Source organism: Dromaius novaehollandiae, chromosome 6, assembly GCF_036370855.1.
Source record: "Dromaius novaehollandiae isolate bDroNov1 chromosome 6, bDroNov1.hap1, whole genome shotgun sequence".
Classification (NCBI taxonomy): Eukaryota; Metazoa; Chordata; class Aves; order Casuariiformes; family Dromaiidae; genus Dromaius; species Dromaius novaehollandiae.
In genome coordinates, this window is record NC_088103.1 from 27,879,664 (window position 1) to 27,899,079 (window position 19,416).

The 19,416-nt window shown below is 43.1% G+C and overlaps 1 protein-coding gene across 2 annotated transcripts in view; it reads right to left on the minus strand.

The window, feature by feature from the left end:
• The window catches only part of VSTM4 (V-set and transmembrane domain containing 4), a 47,756-nt gene extending 30,776 nt beyond the window's left edge, over positions 1-16,980 (minus strand). The window contains exons 1-4 of one of the 2 annotated variants that reach the window (XM_064513997.1): positions 16,628-16,838; positions 10,711-11,109; positions 3,429-3,497; positions 1,906-2,013 (exon numbers count right to left, since the gene is read on the minus strand). In XM_064513997.1, coding sequence (XP_064370067.1) covers positions 1,906-2,013; positions 3,429-3,497; positions 10,711-11,109; positions 16,628-16,799 — 748 coding nt within the window. In that variant the 5' untranslated portion in view covers positions 16,800-16,838. Of the gene's footprint in view, positions 1-1,905; positions 2,014-3,428; positions 3,498-10,710; positions 11,110-16,627 lie in introns of both variants that reach the window. The other variant, XM_064513998.1, reaches the window with a different exon arrangement.
• Positions 16,981-19,416: the final 2,436 nt, after the last annotated feature.

Here is a 19,416-nt window from a genome sequence, read left to right on the forward strand (position 1 = left end):
AGGGGACACATTGTGCTCTCAGCCTGTATCACTGAGTGGGGACAGTAGCTTCCAGGCACTTCTGCTGCCTAAGGCAGAGCTTCAGGGCTGAGCCTTCTGCCTTGGCCCAGCAGCTGTGGGGACAACCAGCAGCAGAGGGCTGGTGGAGACTGCACCGATCACTGAGGCTGCTTCCTGGACTGCTCCAGGAATATTTAATTCCCTAGTGCTTAACTGAATGCTGCACCAATTAATGTGGGCTCAGGAAGATACTTTGATTAGGTGGTCCTAGCTGAAAGTCTTGCCCTAAAATCTAATCAGTTGCATGTGGAGTGATTCTTGGCTAAGCTTTTCTCTGTTATTTTTCCATTGAATTTGTAAGCTTTGTGTTGCCAGTGTTTACTGGATGATGTTCAAAATCTAAATAAAAATGTGGTTTAGCCTGCGATTAATCAGATATTAGGGCTGTGAAGAAAGGATTTAGCAACTCAGAAGAAAATACTTTTTCTATATTGTATATGCATATTCCATATTGTATTCTGTATTATTTCTATATTCAACTTGTGTTAGTTCAGACTAAAGAGAGTTTTTCTCCAAGCTGCTCATTCACTTACATCAGTGAACGTAACCAGATGCAAAATCTAGCCCAATGTCTGCTAAAGAACAACTAGAATAAATCAGCATGTCTAGTGCTTGTGGCTTCAGGGTGACTCACCATGACCAACATACTTAAATGTGGGTACTCGCCTGGCACAAAACCTTTGTCATCACTTAACAGGGTAGGAAGAGTAACACTGATTTTGTTTCTTCCTTTTGGCAAGCAGAGTTGTTTGGTTAAATTAGAAGGAGAGCTACTCTACTGAGTGTGCTACCAGGAAAATGGAGCCTGAATTATGGTTGTGGTCAGGAACAAACTTCTGTATAAATCTGTTTTATCTTACATGTCTTCTCCCTTGTGTATCTGAGTCACACATTCCTTCATGGCACATGTGTTCGTGCAGAAGAGGTAACAAAGCCGTGATTCTCTCCTGTCATTAATATGACAGATCACTAAGCAAACTCTTTTTCAAACCTTCTATTAGGAGAAAATGTAAGAACCGTCACTGTAAGAACCATCTCGAAACATGCTGACCGCTATGCATGCTGATATCTTATCCTCACAGCTTTTAATTACATATGATGTCTTCACATGAACCACTCTTAAACTGAAATGAAAGTAGGGTTTGTGCTGGTTACTTCATGGGTTTAAAATAACGCTTTTGATTAGAACAGGTCTGCTTCCATGCAGTTTGAGCCTCTTTGAAAAACCTCCTCTGAGGAAGAGAAGATTGAAATGGTAATTCCTGATCTTGAAATATTATTATGAAAATACACATCTGAATCATGAGATGATACTTTAGGCCCAAAGAATGCTATAAACAGGAGAGGTAATAGCTCCCTCCCTCCCCCACAACTTCCCCCAGAATATTGACAGCTATTCAGGAAGGGGCAAGAAAACATAATAGAAACAAACCTCTTTGAAGCCCCTCTAAACATGTCTGCAGAATATATGACACTCATGCAAAATGTTAACTGTATCTGGTCAGAATGCAATTTAATGATACATCACCTGGTCTTTGAAAAATGTTCCAACAATCTTGGATTTACATTTATGAAAAGCTGAAAGGTTTTGAAAAGTCGAATGCAATTGCAAAGTGAAATAGCTATTCAAAAGAAGAAAAGTGCTTTGTTTAATTATTCTGTGGAGGAAAGAAATCCATTTTCCTGGCAGAAATTAAATGATCTTTCCTACCAATAATTTTGTTGCTTTTATTTAAAATCAAGGCAAGGAGATATTTCTCTTTCCTGCATTTGCTGCATTCTCCTTTTCCCCTTCTCCCTCTCTGGCAAGGGTCCCACAGTCAGCAAAAATGACATTTCACTTACCTGTGGATCTCCTCTTGTTTAGGAGTGATTGACAGAGAATGACAAGTGTAAAAAGGAGGACGCTGATGATTCCTATTGAGCACACAAACACTGCATACATATACAGATCTGAAAGCCAAGCACAGATTAGACTCAGTATTGAGGCTGTATGCTTCATGCTTACAGGACAGGAAAAAGTTTTGTGTACAAGACCTAAATACACCTCTGCCCAAAAGATTTAGGGTAACATTTCAGAAGTCATTTAACCTTCTTTAAACTTTCCTATGCTGTCCTGCTCAGTTTAAAATTTGGGTAAAGTCTTCAAAAATGCTAATAGGTGTAGTTCCAGGGGAGCTTGGTGGGCAGAGGAGGCTGGATCATTTCCCCAGTTCAAACAGCTGTGCCGTTTTATAAATAATTAAAAAGGAGGTGGGGGTGGGGAGATCTGGAAGTGCTGAGTGCTTGGGGAAGGAGAGAGGAAGGCTGTGACTGCTTCTTTTGGCAGCAGCACTCTCTTGATTTTTTTTCCCTTTTCCTTTCTTTTTCCTCCCTTTTTCAACCTACAGCCTCATTACCCTCCCTTTATGGCTTTCAGTCAGGTGCCTAACACATTACCCCTGAAGCTGACAGCAGTTCTACCACTGCAGATCAAGAGAGAGTATTTTGTTCAGAAGAAGAAATCTTTAATGACTTATTTCTGCCTTTTCTAGAACTCTAAACAGAGTATTCTGTTTAAGGATGTTCTACCCATTAATGTCTTGAAATGTCCTTAGGGAGGTATATTGGTTTCTTCCCTGCTTTATGAGGAAGAAACTAAGCCTCAAAGGTCAAGCGGTGTTGTAGAAAACAGTAATGCTGGAAGTAGACCCCTGGCCTACAGTTCTGTGTTTTGTTTACAACCTCTCTCTCTTTATAACAGTAAAACAATATAGTTTGTGAATTGTGGTCTAAACAGCAAGGCTTCCCACAGAGTCAAGACAAGCCTACAAGTGAACTCTCCCACCTGGCAGGCAGGGCAGTGGGGTGGCTGCAACCAGCCGCGCTTGCACTTTGCTGGTGCTTCAGATTGGGGTGGGAGGAGGAGGGAATCCCATCTGAGGGCAAGTTCTGCATTTCAGTCTCCTGTAACAGATGTTCACTAATCTACACAGAAAATACTGCTTGCCTTGGAACTCAAGGAAGCTTAAAGATGCTCTTGCAGTGCTGATTGTGTTCAGTGAGCAGTTTCTAAGGCTACTGGGAGCACGGAGTGCTTCAAACATGCTCAGCACCTTCGTGGACAAGGGTTTGCATTGCGCTATTAGCTGGACAAGGGTTATTTCCCCACTGACCATAATGCATGTGTGAGAAACTGCAGTGGAAGCCTTGTATTTTCTTTTCTCTGACACTCTTTGTACTTTGTCGAATGCTTTCTGAGGCAAGGTCTGAGTTTGCACAGGAACTAGCAAAACTGGGCCTGACTGGGGCACTTTAGTTGTACGGTAGTGTTGGACTGAACTAACGTTTGTCTTGTGCGCAACCAGTAATGCTAGATGCATCTTTACCTTCAAAAAACTTCCAAGCTTCATGGTTTTTCTTGAAAGTAGGATCATCTGAAGCTCTTAGTGAAATCACTGGGGGGAAAAAAAAAAAAAGAGGACATGATGACAACTGCAAATATGTGGCATAAAATGTTGGGACCTCTTGAAGTAAATGGTAGCTCTGCTTTGGACTTCAGTGCACCAAGATCTTACTTTATCTCATAGGTAATTACCTTTTGGCAAAACGCTTTGATTATAAAATGTAATTATAAAAGTGTCTGCCAGCAAATCTCATCTGGTTTGGCATCCCCAAGGAGTGCCATATAGCTCGCAAGACTGCATCTGTGTTGGCATCTTATTCAGGGAAGATGCAATGTGTGGCTCTTCAGTCTTGGCAACTTAAATGCAGTGAAATGCAAAAAGAGGATAGAAACACACTTTAGAAGAGTACAGGCTTTAGAGTAGGGTGTCTGTGTGATTTTAAGGTCTATAACAGCTTCGTGGGGAAGGTCTGAGCATCACAGAGAAGAAGCTGCCATTAATGCTGTATGTTGCTGTTTTTATTCTGACTCTCTGTTCTCAGTTACCCAGAACTTCCATATCTGGGGCCGTAATTCATATCTCTATCACAAAATGGGCTACTTTTGAGAGAATGGCTGAACAGCTCTTGCTCAAGAGAATGGGAATTTATTTTCCCCTGCAATTACATATATTAAAGAGGCTTTTTAGCACTGTCGTCTATTTCTCTGAAGCTCCTAGGGGTTAAGAAAAAAAACTGGAAGAGCAGTAACCCAGCTGAAGGCTTCCTGAGTATTGACTTGGAGCCAACCACATTAGGCACAGCTTTTTTAAAAAGTGAAGTCATTCTAGCTATGCTTGGCACTGAAGTAGTCCCTGCAATCATGATAGCGTTTCCCCAACTTCAGGACTGGTTCTGTAGGCCCCTGATTTTGTCCAGCTTGTCTTCCTTCCAAAGCTCTTGCGGATGGCCCTTGGCAGGTTGAACTGCACTGTAGCTCCCACAGTAGTATCCATACAATACATTGAAGTGAGAGTACTGCTCCTGAGTTCATTGTTATTGTTTCTTCCCTCAGAAGTTGGCTTATATGTTCTGCCCTTTCATGTCACTACTTTTATAGATGTGTGGATAGGATACCTGCCTATCTGCAAGAAAAACATGGATTGTCAAAAATGCTTCAGGAAGTGCATATTCAAGCTGGGAAACAGAACACATCTACTTAAGCTCAAGTGTCCTTGGTTAAGACCTAGGATCTGAACAGGCCAGGCTGAACATCTTGACAATGTCAACTGCTCTGTCACTCCTGCATCAATGGCCATTGACTGTTGTGTGCAATATAGCTTCAGTTCTCAGCTGGAGTAATTCCACTTGCTGTGACTTTTTTTTCCTGATGTATTAGAAGAAAGACTGCATGACCTCAAGTACTACCAGCTCAACCTTATAGCTGAGAAAAATGGCTGACTGAATGACTGCATTTGCATTCAAAGACAGAAAATAGCTGCAGTTTTTTGCACAGAGTCACCCTCTCTGCTTTACATAGTGGAGCAAAGGACAGAGCTATAGACAAATGGTGAATGTCAATGCCATAACAGCTGTGCAACCTAGAATTGGGATCCAAATGCTGCGACTGCCAGATCACCGTTGAGAACCCTCTCTGCTTTTCTCAGTCAGATTGTTTATGCATGCTGACATTGTTTGATGACAACAGATTAGACTTATGTTTACCCACTGACTTTTTCTCTTTTTTTGCTAGCAATCATTGCAATGGAATAGGAGTCTGGTGATGTTCTCCGGCTTGCCAATGAGGTCTGACCCTCCAAGAGATGTTCACGTGGCAAACCACCAAAGAACCAGTGTCTTACTGGAAAGGGAAATAATTAAGGAGGGTCCTGAAGGGATGTGATGTATGGGCTTAACACAGTGGATATGGAACTACTTTCACGAATAGTGAAATCAGCTATTTAGTAGTGAAGGGAAGTTCACCCTGAATATTTTAACAAATCTACTTGTTTGTTACATAAAAACATCACACATGAAGATTTTTGTCCAAGCATTTTGGAATGCCTTCCCTCAAAGAAAAGGCATTTGTTCATTTTGAAAAAAACTTGCATTCTTGTATCTTGCAACGTTTTTACCATTGGATATTGTCACATGCTACTAATATTTCATGGAATTCAGAATTTGTTCTACGGGAAAACTTTTGATGCTTAAACTTCCCAATAAAACAGATTGCTGCAATCATCTCTACTTATTTGGTTTTGTACATGCTAGTACGATTTTTGTTTGGCTGATTAATCTTCTGTTTGTCCTCCTACATGTAGTCTCTTCTCTTGGATTGTAAATCCTTTGGAACAGGTAGTGCTCTTCCTAAGACATGCACAGTACCTGGCATAATGGGCTTTGAGGAATCACCCAAGTGTGAGTGATGCTTTGGAGGTGCTGTGAGTTGTTCTGAGCAGAGTAGGCATTGTTTTGAGCTTTCTGATGGGAAGGCAGTGGAGGAGCTATCTTTCTGATATCTTTTTCCTCAGATTAACTTTTCTTTATTGTGTTCTGGACTATAACGAAGATCACTAACTTGGTTTTAGGTTAATATTGACCCAATAAGCCCAGGAAAAGTCTTTGAGTGGATGATGGTGTTTGGGGAAGAGGTCCAACTTAGCTTAGAGTGCAGATGTTGCAAGGCTGGGCATGGATTTCTGTTGTTTCTACTATAAAGATTTAATAGTACACTTCTTATAGATGCTGTTCGATGTGTTGTATTCACTACTCTTAAAACGGCAAACTATAGCAGTTCAAATTCAGCTGGGCCTTCTGAAAACACTACTAGTGAACTGTAGTACATTAGTCTATGAATAGAAGACTGTAAGGACTCCATTAAGTGAGGCTTCTTTTCTGAAGAGGTGTATTCAGCCCCTAAAAGAGGGGTCAGATATGTAGCTAATCTTTTAACTATCATCATTAAATAAGAATGAACTATATCCTGTAACCCAGGATTATAGATAGACATATAGGAGTTGTGGAAAAAAATTACACGTGTTGCAAAAAATGCATTTGCAACTTCTTTATGGCTCTCACAAATTCACACCAGCAAACTTGCTAGCAAATAACAAAAGCTGGATATAAGTTAATAGCAGTAATAGCAGAAACCCAGCCATAGTTTAGCAAGTTCTTTTGCTTGGAAGAGTGCTATGCTTTGTGGTTGGCAAAGGCTACATACTGACCTGCCCCAGTTTTTTTCTGTTTCCCATGCAAGTACTCAGATTTTGAAGGGGCAGAATGATCCTTCCTTCTCCATTCCCTCTGGAATTTTCTAACTTACACAGTGACCTCCTCCTCCTCCTCCTCCTGTGTGAACCAAAAAAGGGACCTAAATGCTACTTCTGCATCCACTTGATGTGCAAGCTTGTAAGAAATTCATTTTGTGCTTTTGCATAAAGATACCATCTTGGTTTTGGACGTAACTTCAGACATATTAATTGAAACAAAATGCTAGATAAGACAGCATCTGTGATGTGTTTGAACACTGTTACCTTATTTGATAAAGCAGAATTATATAATTTAAGTATCCACATGCTTCAGGCAAGTCATATTACACCTTTTTTTAAATCCTGGCTCTAACTGTAATGTAACTAAATTCCTCTGCAATAAGAAGTGCAACTAATCATAATGTAAAATACAGAATGTGGAGGAAACTTTCCTTGAAAAGCCCAAGTGTTACCATTGGGAAAACTGTTGACTTTACCACTACAGTGAAAAGACTTACTTTCCCTCCCATGTATAGTAAGTCCTTTATACTTACAGTGCATTAACTTAAAGCTAGCGAATGCAGTTCTTTGTTTCCAATAGAGTGCCTTTTAGCAGTAAAAATGTTGCTTTGGCCTTTAAATATATGTAACTTTTCAGATGCCTTCTAGCATCTTTCTTCTAATTCTAAATCCAGGTGAAATAACCCTTCTTACAAAGGTCTGCCTCGGATCCCCACAGGGTGTTGTGTCAGTATGTTTAGTCTACAGGTGGTCCTGTCTTCCTCTCTTATCTCAAGTTTCCTGCTCTGCTTTGAGTTACGTTTGAAACAGAGGGAAGCAAGGCAGCTGTCCAGACACTTTCAGAAAGATGAATTTAGGAGTCTCAAGTCCCCACCCTGATTCTGTATTCATGAATAGCACTAAAAATCAGGAAAACAATTATTTAAGGGATGAACTGTAGGGTTGCCATTTTTCTTTTTTGCAGTAACTACATTGATCTGAACCCCAGACTTTACTAGGAAGAGCAATGAGAGATTTCTGCGTTATAGCTATCAACCTGTGCAGCTATGAATGATGAGTGACTTTTTGCAAGGGAGGGAAGGAGGAGAAGAATTTTAGATTGCCTTTTATTCTGCTGCCACTTACCTGGAACATGTCATTCCTTTTCCAAGCACTCTAGATAAATCCATATGTTTCACTACAGGCCTTTAGGAAATTCTGTTCTTCAGTGTATGAAAAAACTCTTTGAATTGCTGACCTGGCTTATGAAATGAGCAGGAAAAAAAATAAAACACAGAATTGGCTGAATGAAGAATAAAATGTGACCCTGCATCTGATTTGCTCTCTTTTTTACTTTTTCCCCCTGGAGCCTGCTACTTGTTCTGCACTCCTTCAGTATATCTATCAGTCTATTTTGTAGATCCTTCATGCAAGAAATGCACTAGTTATCCACTCTGTCTTTTGGTGTACTACTTTTGGAGATGGCTACCTGGTTTGCTGCAGAGGATCTGAAGAGAAATGTTAGTACAGTGTAAGCTCCCAGATGAAGCAGTCCTTTCCTTCTCTGCTGCTTCTCTCTGTCTCCTAGCACCAGATCTGGCCCTCTCTTGGCTCCCTTTCCTCAAGTTCTCTTCAGAATTTCTTTCCCAAAACTGGTACTTAAATCTCTCTTCTCGGTGCTCTTTGTCTTTTCTCCTGACATCTTACAGCAGCATCCAGCCTTCTCTTTTGTGTGGTAGTTGCAGTGATGAGCCTGGCTTTCCAGTGGGAATTCTGTTGCTTCAGGTAAAACAGGCAGTTGCCTAGAGCCAGCAGTGTGTGAAGGGAGGACAGAAGCTAGGACTGCATCCTCTGGAGGGGACAGAAGCAAGTGTTGCGTGTGCTTCAACATGGGAAGTAGAAGCACTGGGTCTTGGGAGAAGAGAGGAGGTCAGTGCTTGGAGCAAGGTGCTCTCTGAGGTGATAGTTAGCCTGGGATGGAGGTGAATGTGTAGTCTACCCTTGAGGAGGCTTTGAGGTTGCATGGTGGCCTTCTAGTCCTGCTAGTAGGCCTGCAAGCTTCAGTGCACCAAGCACTTAACTCTGCCCACAGGATTACCTTTCTGATCCATGGTACCGATTGCTCTGGTGATTTGTATTTAGGAGTCTAACAAAATTTGATAAAGTTTTCAGTAAAGTCCCACTTCCCTGGTCTTCTGTGCAAAGTGTAGCTGATACAGAGCTGTAGTCTGGGTGCCAGAGGGGTGGCCTCTTTCCTGGGGTAGGCAGGCAGGGGAATCGAGATCCCACTTTAGACCTCAGTCTTGCTCTGTCACTCAGCGGCGACAGAGCTTTATTGCATAATTTCTGGCTGTCTGCAAACAGGAAGCAAAGGAAATCCTGTTTGAATGTCTCGGAGGCTTCCCAGACAAGTTTTACAGACCCAGTAAGATCAAATAGTTTAGACTAGGATTTTTTGTTGTTGTTTACAGCTGATCCATGCTCTTCACTACTAATCCAAACTGAATTTCAGCTATTATTAGTATCTTTCATCATCGCTACTAATAAACAGCTAATTACATTATGTTAATGCCATGATTTATCAAGGCAGTTTTAAACATTGCTGGTCACAACGAAGCTGCTATTTATCTTCTGTTATATTGTGTTTTTCACATACTTCTGCATCTCTGATAGATCAAAGCAAAAGCTTGTGACATCTGAGAGCTGTCCAGAGCAGATCAAACATTCGCAAAGATCATCTGTTACAGTCACCTGTGTCTCCCTGATGTGTGTATAATCCAAAAGGGATACAAAAACCCTAATGACACCAGTGAAGTTTGCACTTGAGGGAATGTGCTTTGATTTTAGACTGCATAAATATGTGTCTGAATCCATCTCAAAAAGGCCTGTAGTCAGTGGAGCTAGGGTGATTTTCCCCGAAACGTAAGTTAGATAAGCAAGATTAGGATTTCCCCACAATTGGAATAACCTTTGTGTTCTAAACTCAGCAAGAAATTTAGCATCAAAACTAATGGAGGAAACTTCATGAAGTGAAGTACAGTTTCCTCTCACAAGTTTTTCTGTGATTGCTGGATGAACCTCTGAATGTTTGAATTTCAGTTTGAGTGAATTTCCAGACCCACAGACCAAGTGGTCACACTTGCTTTCTTGCATTATCTTTAGAGTAGGCATTATCTAGTAGAGTAGTTTCCCTGTGGGAAATCAACTCTTCTATTTATAAAATCACAAGCAGAGGGCTTGTTTGCCGGCTAGTGCTAATAGTACAGATGCTGAGCACAGCTATTTCTTCAAAGGAGTCTGTTCTCTAAAATCCAGTTTTAACTATCTCTGAAAGTGTGGATGTGGTAGCATTAGATTTGAGCTGACCCATCTCATAGAGAAGGCCCATTTCCAAGTTGAGATTTATGGTTTAGAAACCCTCATTCCTCTCTGGTCATTTGTTTACCTAAAGTTCAAAACAAATGGGCTGGTCACTGCTTTTCCAGCTCTGCTTTCTGACTACAGTGATACAAACAAAAGTACAGAAGTGATATTAGGAATGTTACTCACGGCTTACTTATAGACTAGAAGTAAAAGTAACAAACATACCGAGAGGCAAAACAGAGATCTAAAATATAAAGCTTCTGTTTCTGGATGACCCACTGCATATTCTTTGGAAAATAAGTGAATTTCTCTCTGCTTCTCTCTCTTTGTATTTAAATAATAATAGCATTTGTTTATTCCCACTAGCATAGTTCTGGAGACCTGTAGCTGAATGCAAGAGAGTACTAATTACTGCCTTTCTGGTGAACAGCAAGAGAAATAGGCTTTCTTCAAGAAATCTACTAGTCTTGTCACTTCTTTACTTCTTATAGGGACTGAATAATGTTTAAATTGTAATGTGTATAAAGAAGCTGAGTATTAGATTTTCTTCTCAGATTCACAGATAACAATTAAAAATAACTTAATTTCAAATGTCTTATGGATGAACTTGACACAGAGGAAAAAAAGAGATCATGGGAAAAGAAAAATTATGGAATTGAAATCAGTGATTTCTCACCTTTTATTTCGGTAGCTGCTGTGCCATTTGACCATGCTGTCCACTTATTCCTGTGCCTGCCAATTTCCTGGACTTTGCATATGTAATGTCCTTGATCTGTTTGCTGAAGGCTTAGAATAAGAAATTTGTACATAGTTCCATGTTTCTCTTTAAGAAGACGAAGTCTTTGCTTGTGAAAATGGTGAGTGTAATTTCCATAATACTGGACAGACCCAAACTTAGTCATTTTGATCATCAGGTACTCCTGGGTAGGTGATACAGCGAAGACCCATCGCACAGCCAGCAAATTGTCTGTCTTCCTCTTCTGAGAAATGTGACAGTAAAGGGTAGCATTATCGCCCTCAGCGTATCGCACTGTTGGTCCTGGAGAGACTGTCACATTTAAAGCCTCACAAATATCTGCAAAGGAAAGAACGGGGATCATGAGACTCCTCCATGCCAGCACAAAAGCACCGTAACCTGTCCCAGCATGTAAGTCCGCGGCAGATAAACCGGCCACGTCAGGTGTTGTGTGACAATTTAATGAGCTGTCAGAACCTGACACCTTTTGCCCCTCTGTGAATGGTAAGGATTGGGTAAGGCCCTTCTTCAGGGAGTCTGCTCTACTCTGCTTTCTCTCTCTAATTAATAAGATAGGACTGAAATGGACATGCCCCTGCTGTCATAGGCCCAACATCATGTAGTCTTTCCTCAGTCTGAACAAGCTTCATCTAAAGCTAGCTTGGAGTAACAGAGCCCAGAATGGTTTTTGGAAGGTTCTCCCATGACCTGACTCTGCTAGTGACTTGAATCCTTCTAATAATTTCCGGTCTAAATTGTTTTAATAGCCAGTTTATGCCCATTTGTTGCTGTGCCAACTTTATCCTTTAAATTTAAATAGTGTTTTTCTCTTTGGCACTTGCTTCCTGACTCCATATAGAAAAAAATCATCCGGTCTCTCAGCCTTCATTTTGCAGAGTTAAAGAAGCCAAGCTCTGTTAGTCTCCTGTAGTAAATTAGGCTCTCTGCTTCCCCACTCTTCTTCATAGGCCTTTTCTGCATTGGTTCCAGTTTGAGGTTTTTTTGTTTATTTATTTATTTTAATGTGGCTGGCAGGAATTACAGACAGAAATGAGCTTCTCAATGTCCTGTGCAATGGACATGATACTTCCTAGATTTGACTAGAAATACCTTGCTTGATATATCCCAGAATTAGGTTGTCCTTTTCATGATTTTTTCATATGGTATTGTATGTCAGTTTATAATTAAATAATATACTTGAGTGTTTTTCCTCCTTTGTCATTTGTGGTTCAGTTCTTGGTTTATCAAAGAAATTCCTGCTAACCCCTCAAGTGCATGACTTAGCCTTACTAAGTGCCATTCTACTTTTGTTACTTAGTCCTCAGTTTTTCCTACATGCTATTCCAATCTTAGGGTGACCTGATAAAGTCACCTACCTTCAGTGTGCATGTTCACATTTATTTCTTTTCATTAGTGCAAACCTTAAATGATGCTGTTCCTCAGATGGATCCCTGAAGGATGATTTTCCCTACCAACCTCCCTATCTCTCCCAAATGAACTCCTTACTTTACAGGTCCCTGTATCATCTGTTTCAAGTAATATTCTTCTTGTTATAATCAAAGGATTATCTGAAGTCTGGATTAAATCTGTCAGATCAGTCCTTCTGACCACAAATTCAATTTAATCTGATATTATGTGCCTGACAAAATATGACGAGATTATATAGAGCTAAACGGTTATCCTGTTTTTCCATTCATTTCTGACTTATTTTTCTGTTCTGCACCATGAAGCTACAATAGCCTGTATAGATGAAGGTTGAAAGAAGTCTGTATGTGTGTGTTACAGAAAGATTTTTCTTTCCTGACATAGTTGATTTATGCTTGACTGATTATCTGAGGTAGGAGTATCAACACTCTTTTATTTCCTACCTAATGTACATTAAGAGTGTTCTTATTAGTCATATCAAAGACTGATCTATTTTTGACCAATGGTATATTGTGGCAATGTGTTCCCTAAATTACTTGTAATGTGTAATCTACAGCCTGCTGGCATGCGCTAGAGAGAACCATATTTCAACAGTGACCAAGCAGTCCCCACAATACACTCTGCAAAGCATGAAATGCCCTCTAAAATGTGAATATTAAGCTTCCTGTTACATGAATATACTGTGCTCAAATACTAATGAGAATTACAAATGTGGGAGAACAGATTTTTCATTTCTGGACGCTTTTCCAGTACATCAGCTAGGAACACGTTAACAAAGGGGATGAGCCTTTTGGCAGAAACTCTTGTCTGACATCAGCTCCTGAAACACAAACATATACTTATCTTCAAAATAAGCAAGTAAAGTATTTTCATGCATTTCTGAAGGAGTATTGGAGGCAGAGGTGCTCGTTTTATGGCTCCAGTGAAGCTGAGAAATGGAGTGATAAATTGCATCGATTTACTTAAAGTAAGTCCACTAAATTAAAGAAGTTACATTGCATTTTTTTGAGAGAAGAACCCTCTAAAAATTAATAGTGTAATAATTATTTTGAGTTACTTCAATAGAAAACTCTACTTATTGGTGTACTTTTTCCAAGTAGACACTATTTTTTCTTTATGAAGGAGAAAATGAAATGTGTTGTATGAGGAATGGTTTTCTTTTTAAAATTTCTTTAAGAAAACACCTGTAGGAATGGTCTAGATTATTGATGTAATTATCTGTGCATGGCGTGTGTCTGTGTGTACAACTCATGTGAATCCCAGAGCAGGAGATTATTTTGGATTGTAGAAAGCACACAAGTAGAACAGGATGTCGAAATTAAAAGTTAAGGCTGAATATCACCAAAAGCTTTCCAGCCCTGAGACTTCAGTTATTACTTGCTGGAGTTACATGACCTTGATGCTTTACAGGCAGATGTGAAGATAAGGTGGCTGTCTCTGCCATCAAAATAAGATTGAATTTTGAAGCTGTACTGGTCAGAAAATAAGAAATAAGTTTCATTAAGGATTTTAAAACTTTTGAGATTCTCATGATTTTTTTGTTATAAATGTTTAATAAATCTTTTATAAAAATGTGGTTTGGGTAAATGCAAAACAAGTTTTTTCTACTGAAATTCTGAACATGTCATGAAAACTTTCAAGAAAAACAATTATGTCATTTTCCTGACATGCAAACTTCTTGTTTGAAAAAGCTGGCGAGGACTGATAGTGCAATAGTATCCCAAAATAAAAGGCAAAAGCACCATTCTTAGTTCAAATCTAGGCAGAACATAGTGCCAAAAAGTACCCAAGAGAATGTACAGGAGAGTTCAGACACACTGATGATGGAAGCCTCTGCAAGACGATAGAGGAGCATGGTTTGTGGAGTATCTGATCTCTTTTGGGTTGTTTACACTCATATAAACATTGGTATCTTATACCCAGGACTTCTGCTTTTCTTCCAGGGATGTGCCTTTTTGTAAGGAAATACCAAATTCTACATCCTTCATGTAGGGAAGCCCATTTATTCCAGAGGGCCAGTTGCTTGAAGGTCTGTCTCATCAGGAGAAATGCCATGTGCTTATCTCCCTTTTGTGGCTCCCATCGGTGCAGCTGTACAAGTGCAGCTTTGGATATTTCCTGATGATTTTACCACAATCTCATCTCATCTTATGTTGAGCAGGGTTGAGTGATGCTTTATATAAAACAAAAATGGTGTCCATTTGACTCTATCCTCCCACTACTGCCACTGGATCAGTAACAGTGGTGGAGGAACAGGTCTCCTACCTCTTATGTGGAAAGGAAGAGCCTCAGTGAGGGTTCCCGGACACCAGTGGAAATGTTTCTCCTGTCTTTAGCTGCCTTTGGCTCAGCCCCAACATGAGGTTTAATCATGTAATGGGCTTCTTGCCAAGACAGGAGACTCCTCCACAACTTGAGAACAGGCTTATGTGCCAGCACAGCACTGAATTTCTACACTGCAGACTGCTGCCTCAAGCAAGGAATCACTGTTTTTATTCCCCTGCCTTCCCAGGATAGCATGGGTGACGTTGCACTTCAGGTGGAGCTCACCACAAGAGTTTAGTCTTGCTTCTGCTTGAAAAGGGAAGCTATTTATAGAAAAGGGGAGGAGAGTGAGTCAAAGACTTGAGGATTCCTTTGCAGTGTGCTTAATCATCAAACATGCGCCTCTCTCATAGTTGCAACCAAGTCATTTAATTACCTCCATCCCCGGGTTGTAGTTGTTTGTTTCTTTGGTACCTGCCATGTTGTTGGGAGTTAGGGAAGGATATCAGCGGAAGTGCTAAAACTAAACCCCATTTTGAAAAATCCTATTGTGAAAATAGTCTACTTCTGCTTATACTGGTTCAATTCCATATATTAGCTAGGTCTGGACCTTGTTGTCTGCCATATTGCATTGCAAAACAGTTTCACTGCAACTGTCAGGAATTAAAGCCTTATACTTTCAGCAGCCAGAAAGCTGTCTGCACCAGGGCTGTCCCCACTGTCTGTGCTGGAACAGCAGCAGTTACCAACAGTTATTGCTGGGTCCTCAGGTTTGGCTGGAAGTTTCGGGGTCGTCGTGTTCATGTGCATGAACCCCAGCTATTTCAGTGGGGATACACACATGAGGAGAGTTGCTCTTGTGCACTACTGCTTGCAGTCTGGGTTTACGATTATAGGGCCCTCTTCCTTCCTCCGTGGAGACTGCCAGGCAGGGTCTTCAGCCCAGCTTTCAGGTTGCAGAAAGAGAGGACTTTTTTTCTCAGTCCCTGCTGAGATCGCTAAGGGATGGGAGAGGCATGCCATCAGCATAGTTATCTTCTAATCTTGGATTTGCGTGACCAGAAGCATATGGGTGGCTTTTATCTGTGTGTAGTTTGTTCTGTGAAACAATGTTACTGTCAAGGCCTGCTGTATTATGACTTTCCAGCAGTTGAAAAGTTAGAAGAGCAGATGAGCCAGGAAGAAGCAAAGCTTTGTTTAAATGAAAATAATTAAGAGCTGGCTAGAAAGATCACCAAAAGCAGCCAGCTGTTTTCAGCTGAACGGATGTGTCTGCAACTTTCACCAGTCATTGGCTCCTTCTCTGGGAAAACTTCTGCGTTCACTGAAGAAGGGCTTGAACCAGACCTCTGCCTCCACCACCTCCTGCCCCTTTGAGGAACAGAGCCAGATCCAACTCTTCTGTTAACCTTGAATGAACAGGCACCACCACCCCCCAGCCCTCACTGCGCCTCGACGTTCACATATGGACTCTCTTGTGTCTGTTTTGCAGCTGCAGAACAAGACACCGGCCAATGGACCTGTGATATTGTGGAAGCATAAAGGTCTTAGTGAAGGGGGTTTTTGCAGGTGACCTAGGGGCTCGGTTTCCGCGGGATGCCTATGGGACCTGGGCACCCGTGGAGAAATTATGCCCAATCCGCCCTTGCCTCAACTTTGCCAGCAGTTGCCCGGAGCAGCCAAGCGTCGCCCCGCCGGGTAAAGGAGGGACGTGGAGGAAGCGTTTCCACAGACCCCTGGAGGGAAAGGTGCGTCTGGAAGCTGCTGCCGCGGCGCGGGGGCCGGCGGGGCCGGGGCGGCTGCTCGCTGCGCGGGCGCGGGGCGGCGGAGCCCCGGAGCCCCGGAGCCCCGGAGCCCCGGCCCGCCGCCAGCGCGGAGCCCTGCGGAGCCGGAGCCGGAGCCGGGCCGCGCGTCCCCCGCCCGCCCTGCGCGGCCGCGGAGCGAAGGGGGCGAGCAGCCCCGACGCTGCGCCGAGGCCAGGCGCTGAGCGGGGGGAGCCCGGCTCCGCGCACCGGGGGTCCCGGGAGCCGCCAGCCAAGGCGGCGCGCTGCGATGCGCGGGAGAAGAGGAAGGGGAAGGGGAAAGGGAAGGGGAAAGGGAAGGGGAAGGGGAAGGGGAAGGGGGGCCGCCCCGCGGCCGGGACGGGGCTGCCCGCAGCGCCGCTTACCTGGGGCCGGGGCCGTGGCCAGGAGGGCGGCCAGCGCCGCGGCCAGGAGGCGCATGGCCCGGGGGGTCCCGTCCCGTCCCGTCCCGTCCCTCTGCCGAGCTGCCACCGTCCTCTCCTCCTCCGGCCTCTCTCCTCCTCCCGCCCCATCCTCCCTTCTCCCCTCGCCTTTCATCTCCTCCCCTTTCTCCTCCTTTTTTTTTTCCGCTTTCTTCCTTCCCTCCCTGCTCTTCCCACCGTCCTGCCCCCTCTTCCACTCTCCTCCTCTTTTTCTCGCCTTCTTCCCCTTTCTTTTCTCCCTGCCGTGCTCCGGCCTGTGGCCCCTTCCCCGGAGAGGGCCCGGGGTGGCGCCGGGCGGGGGGGGGTAAACCCAGCTGCAGCCAGGGCTGGCTGGTCAGGGTGGTGGGGTGGGAAGGCTGTGTCATGCTTCCCTCCCCTTTCCTGGAGATGTTTGAAATTCTTCATGTGCTCGTGCCTGTGCCCCTCGTCCCGCTCCTTACCTGCAGCAGGATCACCATTTCCATGCAGTTCTTGTTAGTGGCCACCTCTGTTTCCGTGGGCTCTTCCGGAGGCAGCCTGGGGACAAGGAGGCAAGAGGGACCCCTCGGTGGCTGTAGGGTTGGTGCTGCAGCCTGTTCAGGCTCCTGTGCTGGGATGTTACATGCAGTGCTCGGGTGTTGGGAGGATTTTGCCCTCTGTACTGTGGCTTCACAACTACTGGCCACCAACAGTCACCCTCACCATAATCATCACTTCACTAACCCTCCTAATCCAGAACCATCATCCCGTGGGGTTTCTGGACACTGCCTCTCCACAGCATGAGGGGTTCAGCTAAGATTTCTCTTGGGGAAGGGGAATCATCATACCTGGGAGCCTACTGCTGCCCTTCCCCTTTGCTCCGGCTGGAGTTTATCATTTGAAAGCCACCAATCTCCAGAGACATGGTCTTAATGCTTTTACTAACAGTTATGTGGGATTATGCTTGATTTTAGTATTCATCTTGCCTGAAGTGTGGATGATACAAACTCTTTGGCATTCCTGCTTCCCTGGATAGGGCAATTAGTACTGATCTAGCTGCTCCACGCCTCTCCCAGTAATCCCTGAGGCAGGATAATACATGTCTGCTTTTATATGTCACAGAAAATTTAGCACATCCTTAGTCTGATCCTTATGAAACTGAGCACTGCCCTTGATGGACATGGACGGGAACAGAGGTGCTCAGAACAGGACCTTACGGCTGCACGGTTCGTTTGGGCCATTGTGCTATTCTTTCACTTCAGGCACAGACTTTTGTGCAAGTAGAGCAAAGAAACATTCCTCGTAAGAGAGTTACGGGCCTGTATTGTGCATAGGACGTGCCTGGTGGAAGCTCTAGGTCAGGAAATCCTTGTGCTGCCTGAGAGGTAAACCAAGGATGACTGTTGCTGCAATGCTCTTTTCCAAAGCATTTGCTGCAGGCCACTGCTGGAGAAAAGATATTAGGCTGGATGGACTTTTTAGCCTTCTTACATAATTCTGTTAGGTCCAATCATGCCTCACCTCATGTCTTTCTTATGAATTCCTTGAATCTGCTAATCTTTTAATGGTGTGCACAAAATACTGATGTAAAGATATCAATGAGTGCCTGGGCCCTGTAGAGCTTAAAGGTGCACTGTGAGAAACAGGATTAGTATTTGTGTCTTTGCAGCCACTGTAGTTACCAGTGACATTAAGAATTCCTTTAATTGCATTGGCAATCCCAATGGGTTTGGGGACACCTTGATCAACTGATGGGGAGGCTTAATACGATGTTTTTGTCTGTGATAGAAGACTACAGTCAGTGGCCCAGGCAGACGCCTCCAGTTGTGTGCGCCTAACAATTTACCGCGAAAGTATTCTTCCTGTTTTGCAGCTTGTGTCTCTGCACCTTTGACAGTTTCCTGTGTGTTGTGGGCTCCGTTTTCTATAAAATTATTTAGTTGGTTTCTACCCAGATGAGAAGATCTTCATTAACAGAATGCAAATAGCGCTCCTAATTTTTAAAGGGACATTTCTTTTAAATTTCAGGAAGTGGTTTTAAAAGTGCTTTAGGCTGAAATTGTTTTAGTTTTGTCACTAAATAAAAATGCTCAGGTGACACTGCCCTTTCAGATTTTTTTCTGTGCACAGCTAGGAGCAGACCCCATGACCCTCACCACTGACCTCCACTGCCAGCTGCATTCACTGTGCAGCACAGCACCTAAAGGATCTGAATAATTCTGTATTTTGCCAATGTTTTGGGAAATACTCATGGACCAGACAGCACTAATCAGGCTAGTGAGCTGTGGAGAAACACGTACTGCTGACCTCCCAGATTTGCTGCTGAGTTGTTGGATGGTTTTATGCAAATCGGTTCCAAGCTCTGTGCTGCAGCTGGGTGATCCATAAACTTCCTTTGTGCCTGGATTGGCAGGCTTTGCTGATGGGACTGGAAATACTTCAGCAACCTGGATGAAAGGTTGCAATTATATGTTTTGCATTATTTCATTGTTGCAATTGTTCCCTCCTTCATTTGTAGCATTGGAGGCTTTTCTGCTCTTTTAAAATGTTTATCCCACTTTGTCTGCACCTCTTACCTGAGATGGTCACAGTTTGTCCATGCATCAAAAATCTCAGAGGCCCAAATGGGTGTGCAGTACAGTTTCTTTTCCTCTTTCCCCCACAGGCCAGTGCTATGGCTCCGTAAGGCGGTGCAGCTCCCTTAGCTGATGCACACAAGCTGAGTGCCTGACCCACAGGATACGGCTTTCGCAGCTTTGGCAGCACCTCCGTGG